Consider the following 17687-nt stretch of genomic DNA (forward strand, 5'->3'; position numbering starts at 1 on the left):
GAAACGATCAGATGAACATCTATGCTGTCTATGCGAGCCCTTCATGACCAGCTCCTTCAATCACTGATGTGTCTAGTAGGGGCATCGGGAGATCTGTGCCTCCATGACACTGATATAGCGTCTTATTCTAACTCCATTACTAAGGGCACAAAGCAAGGGAGAGAGATCAGTGCCAGGAAACCCATGGACACCTGGCAAGAGATCATGTCCCTTAGCATGAGCAATAGATTCCTTCTTGGTCTTTGTTGAGAGATCTTTGTGCAGAGAGTCATAGACAGACTGTACCTGGGAACTCATTGGGTTTGACCGAGAATCTGTGGATGAAGCCCTGCTTCCCTGGGTCTCTGTGTCATTTTCATCTTTCTCCAGATAGGGAAATGGTGTTTCTGGAAAAATTTAGGGACTACCCTTTTATACCATTCACTGGGCAAACTTTAGACTCAAAAAGCCATTTCTTATAGCAGTTAGTAAGATCCTTACCAACCTCAATAATTCTGTTTCCACTCACTCTCTGTCCTCATCAGCCAGCCCTGGTTTTCTAAAATCAAAAGGGACCAAGTCACCTAACTTTGGGCTGTCACTCAGCATTGCGTATGCTTAAATTCCCACACTTGTTCACTGATGTCCCCTCCCTTAGACATGAGCTTCAAGCCGCTGATGTGGGGCTGCAGATATATTTTAAACCAAACACGTGACCACATACCACAATGTACTTTAAAGCTTGCTTATAAACCTCTGTAATTGGGTAGAATAGAAGGGGTATGCATTAGGTCTGTGGTTCCAATAAACCTTTTAGACTTTAAGAGTATATTTAGAGGCAGGTTGACAGCCGGCTTACTGGGTTCCTTGGAGCACCGCGTACTGACCAACCTGGTTGTCACTGACCCATTTGCACTATGGAGATCTGTGCCTAACCAGCTTCTGTAATACTCTTCCCCTTCAGAGTCCTTCAGAGTCCTACATGTCCTTCAGAGTCGGAGTACCAGGACCCAAAGACCAGAGTCTACCAGACACTCGTAGTTGGAGCCACCACCTTAAACACACCACTGAATATGATACTATACTTATTACATTATGTTCTTGTAGTAAAGGAAACATGTTCTTCCTTCTAACTAATGTTATTATTTTTCTGATGTTGACTATCCTCTGTATTATTATATATTGCTAACGCAGTTACTGCTTTTAATCTAATCCAGTTTGTATCTTTTGTGTGTTACTGAGACAGTGATTCTCAACCCAGTCCTCAAGGCAAACTAACAGGGCAGCAAGAGTATATAAGAGGGGAATTCACTATGGTGTACCTTGGGAGCCACTGTTACAGACTTTATTCAGCCAACAATGTTAAACAGTTTATAGAGAACCGTGGAGTGTAGAACAGAGACAGAATAATGTATCCAACCGTCGGAATGCCAGAAGACTTACTAGGCAACGCAACCCACGACGTGAAACAAATATAATGGACTAATGTCTGTGATGCTGCACATTAACACAACCTCAAGATTCAAATGGAGTACGGCATCCTAGCTGCTGTTATACATTAAGATCTCATCTGTGGGAACCAGCAGTGTTTTATGTCTGAGTTTCCCAGAATGTCTTCATAGATTGCACCGCAGATATCTGAGCAGAAATCTGACAGGTTTAGCAGGTTGGTGAATTTGTAGCTAACCTTCCAGTTCTGTTGGCTTTTATTGTCATTGCCTGTCACAGATGCCAATTTGGACTTGTAACAACATGATAAATCTCCCCTATTTACTCACCGAAACTTACGGTGGTTACCAAAATTTACCTAAAAAGGTTGTTGAGATTTTTTTAAAATGTTGGTTTGCATAATTAAAAACGTCCATAATTTAGACTTTCTGAATGAGCTGACCCTGAGACTCTTGAAATATAACGCTTTTATAGCCCATCGTGAAGATTCTATGTAGTCACTTGGCAAATATGTTACTCAAATGGCTCTTATACCTGATTTCCTCATGGAAACCTTGACTTGCCATTATTTAAAGAGACACTTAATTGAGTCACCTGTATTCTAGCAGGGATATCAGCCATAACATACCTGGTAGAAAAAACACCAGTTGTGAGTCTTATATATGATCACAGTAGTGTAGATTAGGAAGGAGTCGGCTCCAGACTGTGTGACCTAGGAATCTGCCCCTTCACCCTGAGATTGGGGCAAAAACCGTGAGACTCTGGGGCAAACCCTGAGAGTTCCCAGACATGAAGATTTCCCTTTAAAACAGGTGCTGTTAGCCAAGCACACCAAGGGTTGTCCTATAGTAGGGTGAAATGTAATTAGATTAAGTTGGGGACTGGAGAATGTTAGTCCTTTCCCCATAACTTGTAGTAATGTATCAATGTACATTCAGCACAGATAACATTAACTTCTACTAATGTGGTCGTGTTCTATAAGAGAATCCTGGCAAATGAGTGCCTCTTATTTTCTCCCCCTTCTTATGACTTTATAAAGATCTGGCAAGTTTTAGGGTGACATAAACCTGCTTGATTAATCATCTTAGTGAAGGGCAGACACTTTGATCATCAAGCGTCTCTGTTTTTGAAGCAGCCATATTTTTAAAAATATAACAAAACATTTTTATAGCGCATTCACACAATGAAAAATAGGCAGGTCATAACCTGGTTTTGATTTCAGCAGATTATACCCAAAATCGTGTTCTTAATCCTATGAGTGCCGGTATTGCTGGGGTTTCATAGTTTTGCTATATTTAGATTCATATTTTCTCACCTTTTGTAAATAGTATAGAAACATAGAATTGGTTAAGGTAATAATCATTCAGCTCGACTTCTCTGCCCATTGTTCCTGATGTAAATGCTCATGAGCTTATCCCATGGCTCAGGGCTGGTCTTTGTACCCGGTGGCCGAGGCAGCCGCCTGGGGCATTCCTTAATCACGGGGGCGCCCACCGCTAGAGGAGCATGATCAGCTGGGAAAATCATGGATATGCCTCTAAACGGCCCAAAATGAAGGGAGTGCAAGGTCTGTTCATAACGCCAGGTTCAGTGCTCCCTTGCCGGCGATTGCTGCCAATTACTGAAACAGAAAGAAGCTGTACGCAGTAGACCAATTATTCCCTGTGCCTGGGTGTGATTCACCGTATGTACCTGGCTCAGCGGCATAAGAAATAATCGTTCTGCACCTTATTCTGCAATGCTCGATCCCGCTAGGGTTTAAAAATATTGCCATCTATGTCAAAATGGGGGAGGAGGAGGCCAAGCCACTTATCTACTACTCTCTCAGTAAAGTAAAACAAGATTATGATCCCCTGTTCTAACATTTCTGCTTGTTTGAAATAAACTTCCCTCCTGTACTTTGTTAAATTCCTTTATATATTTAAATGTTTATATCTCTCCTCCAACCTATACATATAAAGAGCCCTTAGTCTTTCCTGATAACAATTACACCATTTGGTGGCAGAACCACCTCCCTTTCTTTCTGCTCCTAATGCCTCTGGCCATAAAACCCAGCCCCCCACTTCTGATGCTTTAATGCATTGTCTAATTACCTTTAAGTTCTCAGAAATAATTATTCCCGAGTCCCAAGCACAGAACCCTCAATGCTATATTTTTTGTCTTTGGCGTTTTATATGCCAAGTGCATCACTTTACATTTATCAACCTTAAACTCCAGCTGCTTTACCATTCTACTAATTTACTCGATCGATATATTTTTAGCCATTTGGCTTATTCCAAAAAAAAAAAAGACATACCTTACCTTGTTAACCCTTTGTAATCTCGCTAATAGAAATATTAAAAGGTGAGGGTCCCACGTTCTGACCCCTAGATACCCCACTAGTAACAAGACCTTCTTATATGAATCATTGGAACAAGTCACTGGTAAAGAAATGCTTTCACAAGTAACAGAGGAATGATTGATTTTTCTCATCCACAGCACAAAACTGCAGATCAATTAATCATTGCCCTCTTGGATGTAGGGAGGGAGAAGCTTAATAGCTTAATCATTGTCAGAGGCTGCAGCAAGCAAATGTCTAATTAGTAGCCCAGTATGCGTTGCCTGCCGTGGTCATCTTCTGGGCTAGAACTTGTCAGTTATGTTTCTTATCCAATATTGTTCATTATCATTTTGATAGAAGACCAAGATAACCTTTTTCTTACCAAAAAATGACAACCATTCATTCTCGCCTTCACATTCTTTTGATTTATGAAAAAATATTAACTTTGTGAGTGTGAGCTTGACCCATCCTTCTGGCACTCGTCTCTATCGCTTTGCCATCTGCTCCAGCGTCTGCTTATAACACCACCCATGATCCTGGTTATATCCAGGGGTCAGGTCCATACCTAGAGGTGAATTATGCACGATTTGCTTGGTCGCCAGGTATCCCCTGATAGGGTAGGACTTACAAGGTCCGATAATGAGAAGGTCTCATAGGGGGCGGCTTGAAAAAAAATGATGCTTTGTTTAAAAACAACAATATTTGCTAAGAAAAAGAAGACCCTATGAAATGATATTTGTCCTAGATTTTAATAATTATTTATATATTTTTTTTTATACTTTTCTTCTTGTGTCTGTGTTTTAGCATTAAGAGTGGTAAGTAGAATTGGCAAAGGGTTAGACAGCCCTGCTTTTATATACATAACTTCCAAAACAGGCCACCCATTTGTTTTTTGGACTACTGAAGATAAAATAAGCCATATATTCAGGCCACAATAGTATTATTTAGCTTTTTAGTATGACCATAAATATCACAAATATTGTTCTGGTTAATGTGTGGTCATAGATACATAGTAACCTCCATCTCTGCTCCCAGATGTCCACAGTTGAGCGCCTTGAGTTGGCTCTTCGAGTTAGGCGGCCCTGTATCTGCCCCCACTCACCCTATCTCTAGCCACACTCCCCAATACTGGTGTCCCCATTTGGACAACTGAAATATTGGGGACACGCAACTGACCCATCTAGCCTGCCCTAAAGAGGGGCTTTTGGGGTGGTAACTGAAAAGTAAAAATAGTTATAGGGGTATTAAGTATAATAAGAACATTGTTAAGTATTAACAATTAACATTTTTTTCTAATATGGAAAGAATAAGACTGATTCTGGGTTTAGTGGAAATAGCGGTTTTATGTTTTCACTTAAGATCCGCAGCTGTTTTGAGAGTTAACGGGAAGCATTATTCAGCGTGGAAAGGTACCAATCAGCAGATCAAAGCATCATTTCTCGCAGAAACCAAAGAGTTGGCAGGGCCAGCCGCGGAGCTGCCAGGGCATAGATCACCCAACAAAGTAAAATTCGCCTGCCCAACGGAAACTAGAATAACCCGTATAATACATAAAACTTTAAACTGCAGCCGCATGGACATCTTTAACCATTTCAGTGCTAGGGTCGGGATACAAAAACGGCGTTGCAGCACCAGCTGGCAGTGCGATGGTTAAAGAAACTAGAATTTCCGCAGATGTGTACGACCTTGAATTTTTGATGCAGTGATCGGAATATCTTTTATTTATGCCAACCTAGTACAATGGCCAAAGACTGATTACGGTTCATAATTATTTAATGAAAAAAAGACACAAAAAAAACAGCGCTATTCTGCATTACCAGTATTTCTGTAATAATGAATAATATAACTTATTTGGTGAAGCCTTGATGCGGCAGATCGTGCTGGGATCAGGTGGAAACGACGGTTTGCTGCAGCTGAGTCTACGGTTTCACCGCTGCGGGGATTAGTAATACAGAGAAGAAGACATTGCATATGCAAAACCCTACAGCGTTATGAGTTACTCTCCAAAATCCGTCCATTCTGACACATAGTTGCAGCGGAAAAAGGGAGCTCATGGGAGCACAGGCTGGTTATAGAGTCAGAGGGGAAATGTTGCAATTTTTTTGCAACAAATCATTTGCTCCAGGAGAATAGAGCCATGGGCGCTTGGGCCGACACTGTCACAGATCTGTCACTAAATATCTCCAAAACAATTCCATAGGGTGACATTGGGCAGAATGGACAGATCTCACTCTACAGGGGCAGAATGAACCTGGAATTAAATATTAAGGAATGGCTGCGGGATAATGCATGGAATGGAAATGAAATATATTGAGCCGTTTTTAGGGCCGGAGAACCCGGATCTCACTAAGAAGGCTTTAATCTGCTTGTAGATCAGAGCACGGTAGGATATGCAGAGTGTTGGCATCAGGTAAGGTAGCCTGTTGAGCTTAGAGCCAGCTGATAACTCGTATTACCAAAGGGCAGCCCTTAAGCCCTTAAATTAATGTGTCAGGGTAGTGAGAGCTTGGAATTAGCATTAAGGCGTCTGCTTGAGAGCATGGAAAGTTCCAGAGCCAGGGGTTCAGGGTAGGGGTATTTGGGGTAACTACAACTAAGGAAGAAATCAGTGCACGGCCAGCAAATACTATTTCAAAGCACCTATTTGAGACATAAATATCGGGCTATATGGCCAGATATTGCTTGTCCCGCCACTGAGTCCTATCTAATTTTTCACGGCTATGTTCCCTACCAAGAAGCTGAATCAGTGAGACTGAGCTGCGTTTTTAACCCCCTGAGACTCCCGTGCAACTTAAAGCATTCTTTTGAGCATGCGCTCCCCTTTCTGAATATTTTTTGTGCATATTTGCAGGCTCTGACCAAATCTTAGGGTTGAGCAGCCGCTCAGAGTACACAGGAGCCTCGTTAATGGTGTCCGGAGAAGGCTTTAAAATGCATGAGAGTCTCAGTGGGTTAAAATGCGGTGCAGTCCCACTGATTCAGCTCCTCGGCCGTGAAAAATGAAATAAGACTCTCCAAACCTGAGTGCTTTGACGTAGTGGCAGAATAAGCAATATATGGCCGTATAATGTGACGGAATCCCGGATATGAATGCTTTAGATAGATGTTGTTGAATAATATTTGCTGGATACGCGCTGATCTCTTAATGTGTATGCTTTTAGGGTGTGCTCCTATTTATATATATATTTTGTGGGTATTTAGGGTAACGCTCCGAGTCCTTCTTTTGTGTAAATGTTATTTAGGAACACTGACTTTGCAGGCAGAACTTTAGTCCAGCTTGGATGGGTTTGCTGCTGCAGTTTTTCCAGCTCGCATGCACTCGCCTTTTACTGAATAAACCAACTTCTGTCTTCTGTTTTTCAAACAGTGCAACTGGCTTTATAAATATTAAAAGTATTGGTTACTGGCTAATGTATGCCTTTGCATTACTTTTATTGCAAAAGCAGAACACGTCTGAGTCCTTAACTTACCTGTCCTCCTTCTGAAGCTGCAAAGACAATTAAGTTTCCATCATAGGGGTGAAATAAATTAAATAAAGCAGCGGGGGTGGTGGTGGGAGAAGTATAGTGTGTTTTTAAAGGAGTAAAGTGCTAAAATGAGAGCACCAGAAGCTTCAATCTAGTTATAGTTACTTTGGGTGGTAGATGCACCGAACAGCCATCCAGCAGATGTGGTAAGAGGATACAAGGAGGGATTTTCAGCACTCGTGGGATAGGCTTAAGGAAAGGACTGAAGTACGGTTCCCAATCTTACAGCATCCAAAAAACGAGAGGTTTAGATGGCCGTGATAGTTCTTGTCGCCCTTCCAATATTCTCTTTCTAATTCTTTCTTTGATGTTAGTAAATAACATTCAGCTGCATGCCTCCTGTCGCTGTAACATGTAATCTGGCATCTGTCTCTTTTCGAGCGTTCGTGCTGGTGCGTGTTTTTATACCAGTGCACGTCCAAGGGCAGACAAGGTTTATTTCATAAGTCGGGAACAATTCAGATCATTGCTTTAATGCGGCCGTTTCGTTCCACATTCTGTTATTTCGGCTGTGCTGCTTCTGCACCGAACCTCTTACACGGGGACAGCTATACTCCGGATAACGGTTATTGCTCACATAAGTGGCCACTTCATCTCTTTTGTGAACGTAAAATGTTTCATAGAAACCGATTGTCATACTAAGCAACAGGCGTCTAGACTTATTTCTGCCGCGCGCCCCTCCATAAACAGATTTTATTTTAAAACAAAAGCCAAAATTCCATTTAACAGAGGTTGTGCCTTTGGGCTCATTAAATAACGTATACATCCCAAGCAAATAGAAACATCAAAACAAGATGATTTTCTTTAGTCTGTTTCAAAACGGCCCCATGTGCAGATTAACCCATGATGTCATTGATACTTTGCAACCATATGGTGATTGGGGTTTTGTGTGTGTTTATTATTATTATTTTTTGGTATATATTACTTATGTCCTATCTATCCATTGTATAGCGCTATGGAATATGATGACGTTATATAAAATAATAATAATACACTTATACAGTCAATCAGATGCACTGATACAGTTAAATGACAAAGGCAATGTTCTCCTTCTCACTGTGATTGTGAGCTGAGAGACACAGAACACAGTAAGAAACAGTGACTCCTTGGTACCCAAGACCCAGGTTTAAAAACTTACATTTGAATTTCTTTATATGTGTTTTTAGTGTGGCGTGAAATTAGTTAGATAAGGGTAGGGTTAGATTTAGGGTTTAGAAAAATGCAACCTAAAACATGTAAATAAATAAAAGAAAAAATAGGAATATTCTGCATTTTTTCACATTTATACCAGCTGTGGGTAAATTCTTGACCTGTAAAACTGTAAATAAATGTGTTTTTTTTGTGAAAAAAAAAATAATGTCTTACACATATGGTTTTTAAAAAAAGCCCTACTTGTCCCAAATTAATATCTCTCTATATATAATTTGTGTGAGTTTGCTAAATGAGAAAAATAACGGTTGAAGAAGAGAGGGAAAAAAACTGCTCTGGTCCTGTAGTGTTAAAAAAACCCTGCTCATTAAAGGGTTAAAGAGCACTGCAAAAGGCACTTATTTTTTTTTCTTAAAGCCCAAACCTTTGTAAATAAATCCTTGTGTCCGACTGAATTTGATGAAGTGATAGTCTGTTGTGTGAAAAGTAACCGGGCTTTGTGCAGAAAGACACAGTTATAAATCTTGTCCCTTTTGTTTATTCTTTTGAATTTTGGTGTTTGAAGTAGTTGTTTACTATTGGTTAGTGTATTGAGTTTCTTTACATCTGATGTTCAGATTTCTTTCACTGTATATTATTGATTTTTCTATAAACGTTACATCAGATCGCAGCAGGATAACAATTCAGACCCATCTTAGCCATCATTTTACTTGGTCTTTAGTGTTACTTCAGTACTCCGCACTCATCTCTAATACGCAAACAACCACAAATATTGTTAACTGACCAGGATCGTAGCTTTTAAATACAACCCAGAACTACCTCGTAAACCAAGTAACTATCATGCAGGCAATGGGCCTTCAGGATCTTTATGAAGCTTGAGGGATCTCAGAATCTTTACGAAGCTTGATGGATCTCAGGATCTTTACGAAGCTTGAGGGATCTCAGGATCTTTACGAAGCTTGAGGGATCTCAGCATCTTCTATTTCTTGGTAGTGTAAAGATCACAAACCACTGTAGAGGCCTCTGTGCTGCATACAACATTCACTGCAAAGGTTGGCGGAAATAGCTTACCCTATAACAGAAAACAACTAATTTCTAATTCTAAAATCTTGAAAATACTTTAGTGTTAGATTTTGACAATAGCGTGGACTTACTCATGGTATAAGTGAAAAAGTGAAATGAAAACAGAAGTTTCAAAAAGTGGTTTAAAATCATTAAAACCTCTGGGTCTCCCTAATACAAGGAAATATATCTGGAATCTACCTATAAACCCAGAAGAGTCCATTGGTATCTCACACTATAAGTCCAATCCATTGAAACAATATTACATTTACCGATGTAGCCAATGGGAAATCTTTTCAGCAGCATTTTTGGTTCATCCGTAGGATTGACGTCAGTAGCTTAATTGTTAGGATGAAAAATAATAATTCAAGTACTGATCAGACTATGTATTATTTATTTTCAGATTTCGAAGATCTCAATACTTGCAGCGTTCCAGAGGTTCCAGAAAACGGATACAGGACGCAGAATATAGGGGTCTTCTTTGAAAATGCTGTTGTTCGATTCCACTGCCAGAATGGTTACAAACTCAAAGGTCCTTCAAAGAAGATGTGTGTTCAGCTGTATAATGGATCTCTTTCATGGAGGCCAAGCGAGACTCCAGTGTGCATACAAGAAGGTAGGCTGTCATTTTGTTATCCATTCCGTTTAATGTATGTCTACTATGTGGGGAGATGTTCTACTGTGTGATCAATCAGCCTTTAGTGTCCCGTTACTGAAGCCTAAACTCCACCTAGAGTCAACAGGTGATCCACTGCCTACTCCAAGGTTCATGCTTAGTACCTTCGATCTCCAGACGGGGAGAACTGTGTTTAATCAGCATACCTGGGAACTCTCGGGTTTGACCAGGAGAACTCTGGGAGAAGCCCCCGAATCATCCGTGTTGGAGGAGCGGGGTCTTGACACAACCCATCCCCTTTCCATTACCCCTTTAAATGGGGGTGTTTCCCACGATGTCAGTGGGAACGCCCACCGACATCAGCGGGACCGCCCACCGACATCAGCGGGACCACCCACCGACGTCAAAAGACAGTCATGGCCGCATCCCGCCAGGGTAGGCTCCGCGTAGCCGGAACTCAGAAGTTCCCAGGTATGTTAATCAGTGCCTGTCCAGGTTCCATCCATCTGCTTATCCTTCTGTCTTTTGAAGTCAAACTGGGGCTAGCCCTAACCATGATTCTAGTTATATCCCTATGAAGGGGGACAGCTGTCGGGAACCAACCTTAGGAAGTTCTCAGTGACTCCTTCTACAGAGTGTTTCACATTTAAATGCTCTGCAACGAGTACAATGAACTTTAATTTGTACTCAAAAGGAAAACTTGCATGAAAAATAAAATTACTATTCATTTAAAGCCATAAATGAGCCCCTTTAATTGACTTGGGGGAACTCTGCTGCCCCTCATTGCTCTAGAACACCTTCCTTCAGTTTGTCCCTTTTTCTCTCTTTATAAAGAGGGGAAAAGTTTTTGCAACTTTCTATAATTTTTATATAAATGCAAAAACAATGCGGACAGAATATGATGAATTATTTTATCAGACAGTTATCAGGCAGATAAAGGGGGGACTAAGATTTTGTTTTTCCAGTCCTGAATATATTTCAGGCATTGTGCAAAGGAATACATTACAGGATAAGACATCCTGACCTTGCGCAACAGTTTGAATAAATCTACAGTCTTTCATGTAAATATCCCATAAATAATCATTAGGACTTCAAATGACAGTAACAACAAAGCTGCCTTTTCTTTGCTTTTTTACTTGGAAAAGTATATTTTGATAATGCAAGGTCAGATGCGGCATATTAGCTACCTCCGCAGCAAAATAAGATACATTTATGTGCTTCATAGTTAGTTTTTCTAGTTAATTTTTTAATTTTAAAATTAAAGGATTCTATATGTGGCTGCTCAATGTAATGCACTAAAAACCTGCTTTAATATACAAATGCTATCCTAGCTGCTATGTGTATTTTTTTATATATATACAGAATATTATTTGTGAATATATATATATATATATATATATATATATATATATATATATATATATATATATATATATATATACTGGCAATGAAAAGAAGCCAGCTGCTGGCAATAAAGTGTGTCCTAAAAATGGTCAAAGAATAAAAATAGCCTCCGTACGCATATCAGACCTTTTTTTTTTTTGCTAACCATGTACCTTGGCGCTCAAAGGGTTAAAGATGCTATCCTACAGGTGATATTTGTACATGATTAAATTATTATTTTTGGTAAAGGTCTGTGTATTCAACAAAACTAGGATCGAAGATTTGAATACTGTTACAAAAGTATTACATTCAGCAGAGTAAATGGGACAGCAGCTTTAAAACAAGGATCGGCGGAAAACATTCCGTGCGCTTTTTATCTAAAGTTTCCCTTTTACCGGCGATAATGTATCATATTAAAGGATTTGTGTCCTCGCGTGTCGGCCCAAACTAAGCATATGCCCTTCAAACCGCACAACAATACACCCTGGAAGATGTGTAATTTGTTAATCATATAATTACATGCCGGGATCCTCTAATCAGAAAGCTATACATATGCATCATTCCGGTCGACATCTGTTACAGACGGCTCCAAAACACAAATCAGATCTGCCGTTTGTTTCGCGGAAAATGATAGTTTAGTTTACTTGTTGCCAAAAAAATTTACTAAACATAGAAAAAAAGCGATCAATGCCTACACTTCCTTTAATAAGCACATACTTGTCATTCATGTCATTCATAACTTCCCGACCTTTATTAACAAGAGATATTTTGGGGCCAGCTACTCCCCTGGACTTCTAGCCAACTCATTGCTCATTGTAAGTTCAATAAACTTGTAGAAAAAGAAATAACCTTTTACCCTTAGGGGAAGCTGCAGCTCCAAAGTTGCAGAATCTCTCCTTGCATTTGAAAAGGGGGGGCAAACATGGCTATCATATGCATTAAAGTGCCTATGAAGGCTGAAGTATCCCTTATTATTGATACATTTTTATTGATTATTGATAATTATTGATTAAATAAACCTTTCTGGGAAGGATTTTGATGTTTAAACAGTACAAGGAATTTGCGTCGGATATAAGGCGCAGCAGGTGTGTTACTACTACGCATTTATTAATCAAATCGATCGTCGTCAAATCAAAGGAGAAATCAAAATCAAATTAAATCCCCACCCATACTACCCAACCACCATACTGCAATATATCTCACAACAGACCTTTAACAGCATACAGTTAATACAATTATTATGAACTATTTTATTTATATGACGCCAACAATTTACGCAGATCTTCTTACAATACAGATAGATTCAAGGGGTCCGACAAGGCGAGGATTGACAGACTAAGACAAACCGATACATTAGGCCCGCAAGCTTACAATCTTAAGGATTAATCTTATTGATGAAAAACCAACAAAGATAAGCAAATGCCCATAAATACTTTAATTATTTTAATGATAGAAAATAAAAGTACATTTTATCATTCTTTCTTGTTTTTTTTTTTTAATTTTGGCCATTATGTTGTGTGATGTGATGCACGATTTGAATTAGCCTTACCATTTAGGTAAAGTACAGCTATTTTTTTTTTTTTATTATAAATTATCACCTAAATATTAAATACTGTATTATTGCGCAATAATAACACTCACAAGGCAGATGAATGCATTTGTGCTAAAAGCCCGAGGGGTCAACAGTTTCTCTTTAACAAAACCGACAGAATCAAAAATACTTTCTGCTGAAAATACAAGAGTGTATTTTAGATTTTAACGACTTGTGACGGAAACATTGCTGCAGCGGTTGTTAATGTCATGTCTGCAAGAAGACACATCGCATCATCCGACACAGACCCAGGGCTTTTTAACACGTTCCTAAAGGTCACCTTTACCAAATGTTCCTTTTGAAGGTGAAAATCTTGCTCACGTGAGATTTTTATTACCCTTTGATGAAAAATGTTTAGAAGTCCCTTTATTCTTGGTTTATCGGATTTGCTTAAATCTTGCACCGCAATTAAAAGCAGCTCAATTATCCTCCGCAGACGCTCCTGCTAATGAAGGTATCGTTCGCCATTCGTGTACAAAGGTTTTGGTGTCGTCTGTTGAAATTAATATAATTAAGGATTAATATAATTTATATTTTAAGAAGATTAAATCATTTTAAATTAAGTATTAAATATTTCAAATGTGAAACAGTTATGTGTGTCATTGGCATTTGACCCGAAGGCTCCCAGTAAAGCCCTACTTCCCTTTGTGAGATTCTCCATTTACCAAGGAGGTAAATTCTCCAGTGGATTCTTTTTCTTGAAAATAAAATCACTTGCTGTACACAGTAATGTAGGTCGGCATTGGCAAAACCTGGTTTCATCTTGTTTTGCTCCAATAAACACCTTTTATCTGCAGACCTGGAGGCCGCCATTGTTGTCAGTCATGCGATACTGCGGGTGACTTTCCCGGCTCAAACACCACACTGAGCTGATGCTTTATGGCGATGCTAATGAAGTCCGTTCCTCCATTGACTTTTATTTCTCGATGTGGGTGGTTAGGATCAGTATATTCTGTTGTTTACCACAGGTGGTATAAGGAGTGAGTTAGGATTCCCCTTCAACCCCTTCAAGACCGGGACGTACCTGGTACTTCTGGGTCAAAGGTCACCGGCAGGCCGGGACGTACCAGGTCGCTCAATTCCGTGCACGTGATCGCTTTGCAGCGAATCACAAGCACGGAATTTAAATATTAAAAAAAAAACTGCGGGCTTCAAGGCAAGACGCAGTTTGCCAACGCCGGTCCTGAAGGGGTTAAGCATCACACGCACATGCTTCAGACATTTAGCCCTCATGAAAAATGCCCAGTCAGGGCATGCGATGTTTCTTTAAGTAGAGGGGTTAAGGGGGACCCTTAGCCCAAAACTATAATTGCCATGGTTAAAGCCCAGTACTTTAGTATGATATTCACCGTGGTTATCTTAAGAGAGAAATTTTGCCTTCACAGCGTTTAGTATAGGCACATTTATTTATTTATTAAAACCCCCTAAAGCTTGTACTTTTTGTTAAGTAAACAATGATTTTTTTTAGAGATATTTTATTTTAAAGTTAAGGGAGCCTTGGCGACCTAAAGTTCTTTTCTTTCTTCGTATCTGTCCTTTTAAAGACTGTAACGTAACAACAGGGGGGGATAGACTTAATGGGGAGGAATAATCATGCAGATCCTTAGAACAGGAAGCTAAGATGGAATCTCCCATTCAATACTAACGGGGGGGGGCTTTTTAATAAATATATATAGCTTATTTAAATTTGTAGATACCATTACATGGGTTTATTTAAACTGAATGATTTGGGAAAACGGGAAGATTTGTCTGAAGTATCAGTGTAACATATCCCATGACTGTAGTCCTCAATAAAAAGGAACATTTCTCTTCCTACTAAATAAGTATTAGGTGCTTCTTTGAAAACTGGTATGGTGCAACTAATCATGCAGATATTCTGTTTCTATTGCTGATTTTAATCCGGAATCACCATTATATATGTTCCATACCATGCAATTTGGGGAGAGAGATCCACTTTGTTATATGTGTGTATGCATACAGGGCTGGACATGGGGCTTCGGGGGTCATAGGCACCAAACACCAAAGCATGCGGCATCCCTGGTACAGGCTCAAAATGCATTGTTTTCAATGGGTTTAGGGACCGCCCATTGTCCTTAAGGGGTTAAAAAAAGTGCAAGGGAGTGAAAAGAAGACCATACTGACACAGATCTTCACAACAGCTCTCCCTCGTACCGTGGGTTGGCCGGTGATGCTGAACCGGCATCCCATGCGCAGACATCTTTCCAATCCCTCGCAATTTTTAAGTGCTGCAGGGATATCATGCATCTTCCAACGGGCCCTGCTCCCTAGGGGCACCTTCCAGCTACTTAGCACCCTAAGCAATTGTCTACACTTCCTTTATGGTGGGGCTGACCCTAAGGGGGTATAAAATATCATTTTTTTTTCTTACCCATACATCTCAATAATAAATATGTAGCACATCCTCATTCCAACGTATTTAGCATATGTCTGGGTAACCTAAATTGATAACCACCTGCGCATAATCTTATGAAATCTTATTGCTGCTATCAGAACCTGTAATAAGCAGTGAAACGTTCGCCGCAGTCTCTGCGGAGAAACCGCTCACCGCATTGGCTGCTCGCTGAAGCTCTGATTGCCGATCGGTCTCTAGCGTCTTACCCAATTAAAGCCGGCTCACAACACTCAGGTTCATGTTCAAAACACGCAGTTGTTTCATTTAGATTCATACGCTTATAGAATTACATGCACAACACACACAACACACACACAGTCACGCATGGGAATTCTCTATATTTGCGCTGGACACTCAGCGGGACTCCAGGTTCTTTGATACTTTTCTGCACAGAGGTGAGGCTTAGGATTCCTATCGCTGGTAGACTAGCATAATAAGGTTAGAAAAAGTCATACGTCCATCATTTTTCAACCCAAACAAGAAATCAGATGGAAAAAATAATTCTTAAAGCAATCCTTCAAGACTCCACAGGCAGTGAGAATATTCCTTGGATCAACAAAATACTTGATGCCAGATTTCTTTCTTTTTATCATGAATGCTGTCAGTGATTGAGGACATCAGAATATCCGCCTTCACCGTCAGGACATAGAAGAAAGATCTGAGCTATTTGAGGAAGAGGACTTCTCTTGTGCAGACAAACAAACGGAAGGTACTCAGGAGGTCCGACATTAAAGGGCACATAGGCGGGCCACTACTCCAACCCTACTAACTATAACCAGTGAGAAAGGATCCAGATTAAACAAACGTAGGGGGATAACTTTACACTATAAGTACCTTTTTTCCTACTACTCATTAGTCAGTACATTGTGGTCACAAAGCAAAAAAAGGTTAAACGCTAATTCACATACTCGTTGACGACAAGGACTGGTACAGGCAACATGTATAGATAAGTCGTACTTTTGCTGTTCTCACTGGTGAGTGTGCCGCACACAAATGGTAAAATCCTACATTACTGAGGGTGTTTGTGGGTACATGCGCAGCTCGCCTGATGGCTTTACTTGTGTATTTAGGACACAGGTATAGTAGCTGAAAATCTTTAGCCACCCAGACTTTCCACCTATACCTTTGCTAGCAAAGCAGCGTATGGGCAAATTGACTGCTTGCGGGGGATAAAAGATGTTCCTTGAAAACTTCCCATTTATAATATGAAGGTCTGTGCCGACCTCCAAAGCATCTTTTACCGGTGACCTCATTTGTAGCTTCACACAAGACGACCAACGGTATAGATGAGGAATACTAAAGTAGGACTAGAGTGTGCGTCCCAAAAGGGTAGTAAATCCCATAAATAAATCACCGGCCGGTCCGTTGTGACTTAAGACATTTATTTTTAATTATACTAAACATTTCAGCTTGTGGTTGGCACATCTTTGTTATTGCAGACTTATCCTGTAATACTTGACTTGAATAATTCATGATTGATTCCGGTCCCAGTAAAATGTTATTACAGGAGGGACCGACCACCACATCCCCGGGTAACTGTAGGATTTGAGATAGTTTAAGTCAGTGGAGCCAATATTGAGCTGTGCTATTTAAGCACTTTTACTTAAACACTATGTAGTACCATTTTATGTGATATAAAAAAAGAGAGAAATGAGGCTCAGAATCCGTGGAGATTGCATCTTGCGGTTATCAAGTTTATTAATTCTGGCTCGGATTCCAAAGCCTTTTATCAGATGCAGTCGTCTTCCTCCCAAGATGCTGCGTGTGATTAGCCAGAGCCTCTAAATCAGAGACAGAGAAAACTGCCAAATGAGACAACTGCTGAGTTTGTTTTCATGCGAGGACACAATATTCTTACAAGACTATCCAGAAAAATAAAATACTGTATAACCACGTTGCATTGTGCCAACTTCTTAGAATTGTATTGATTCATCGCTGAAACGTCTAATGCAGGCTCTGATTCATGCACAGCCCGTGCAGAGACATTCATTCGCTGGATGATTAATTGGTGGTTTACTTAAGCCGTCCAGAACACTTTGCAACTGGTAGCCGGGATGAAATCTCAAGTTATATGAAGGCCACGGGAATGCAAACACCAATAAAAAAATAACATTAATGTAAAAATACAGAGAATTTCATTTTTGTGTGTTTTACAATATGAGAGTAGGAATAAGTTTGGCAAGACCTATGATTTTTGG

The 17687-nt window shown here is 40.0% G+C and overlaps 1 protein-coding gene across 1 annotated transcript in view; it reads left to right on the top strand.

Moving 5' to 3' along the window:
* Positions 1 to 17687, top strand: part of SUSD4 (sushi domain containing 4) — a 61446-nt gene that overhangs the window by 21927 nt on the left and 21832 nt on the right. The window contains exon 3 of the mRNA XM_053460022.1: positions 9890 to 10102. Coding sequence (XP_053315997.1) covers positions 9890 to 10102 — 213 coding nt within the window. The remainder of the gene's footprint in view (positions 1 to 9889; positions 10103 to 17687) is intronic.

Source organism: Spea bombifrons, chromosome 3 (assembly GCF_027358695.1).
Source record: "Spea bombifrons isolate aSpeBom1 chromosome 3, aSpeBom1.2.pri, whole genome shotgun sequence".
Classification (NCBI taxonomy): domain Eukaryota; kingdom Metazoa; phylum Chordata; class Amphibia; order Anura; family Pelobatidae; genus Spea; species Spea bombifrons.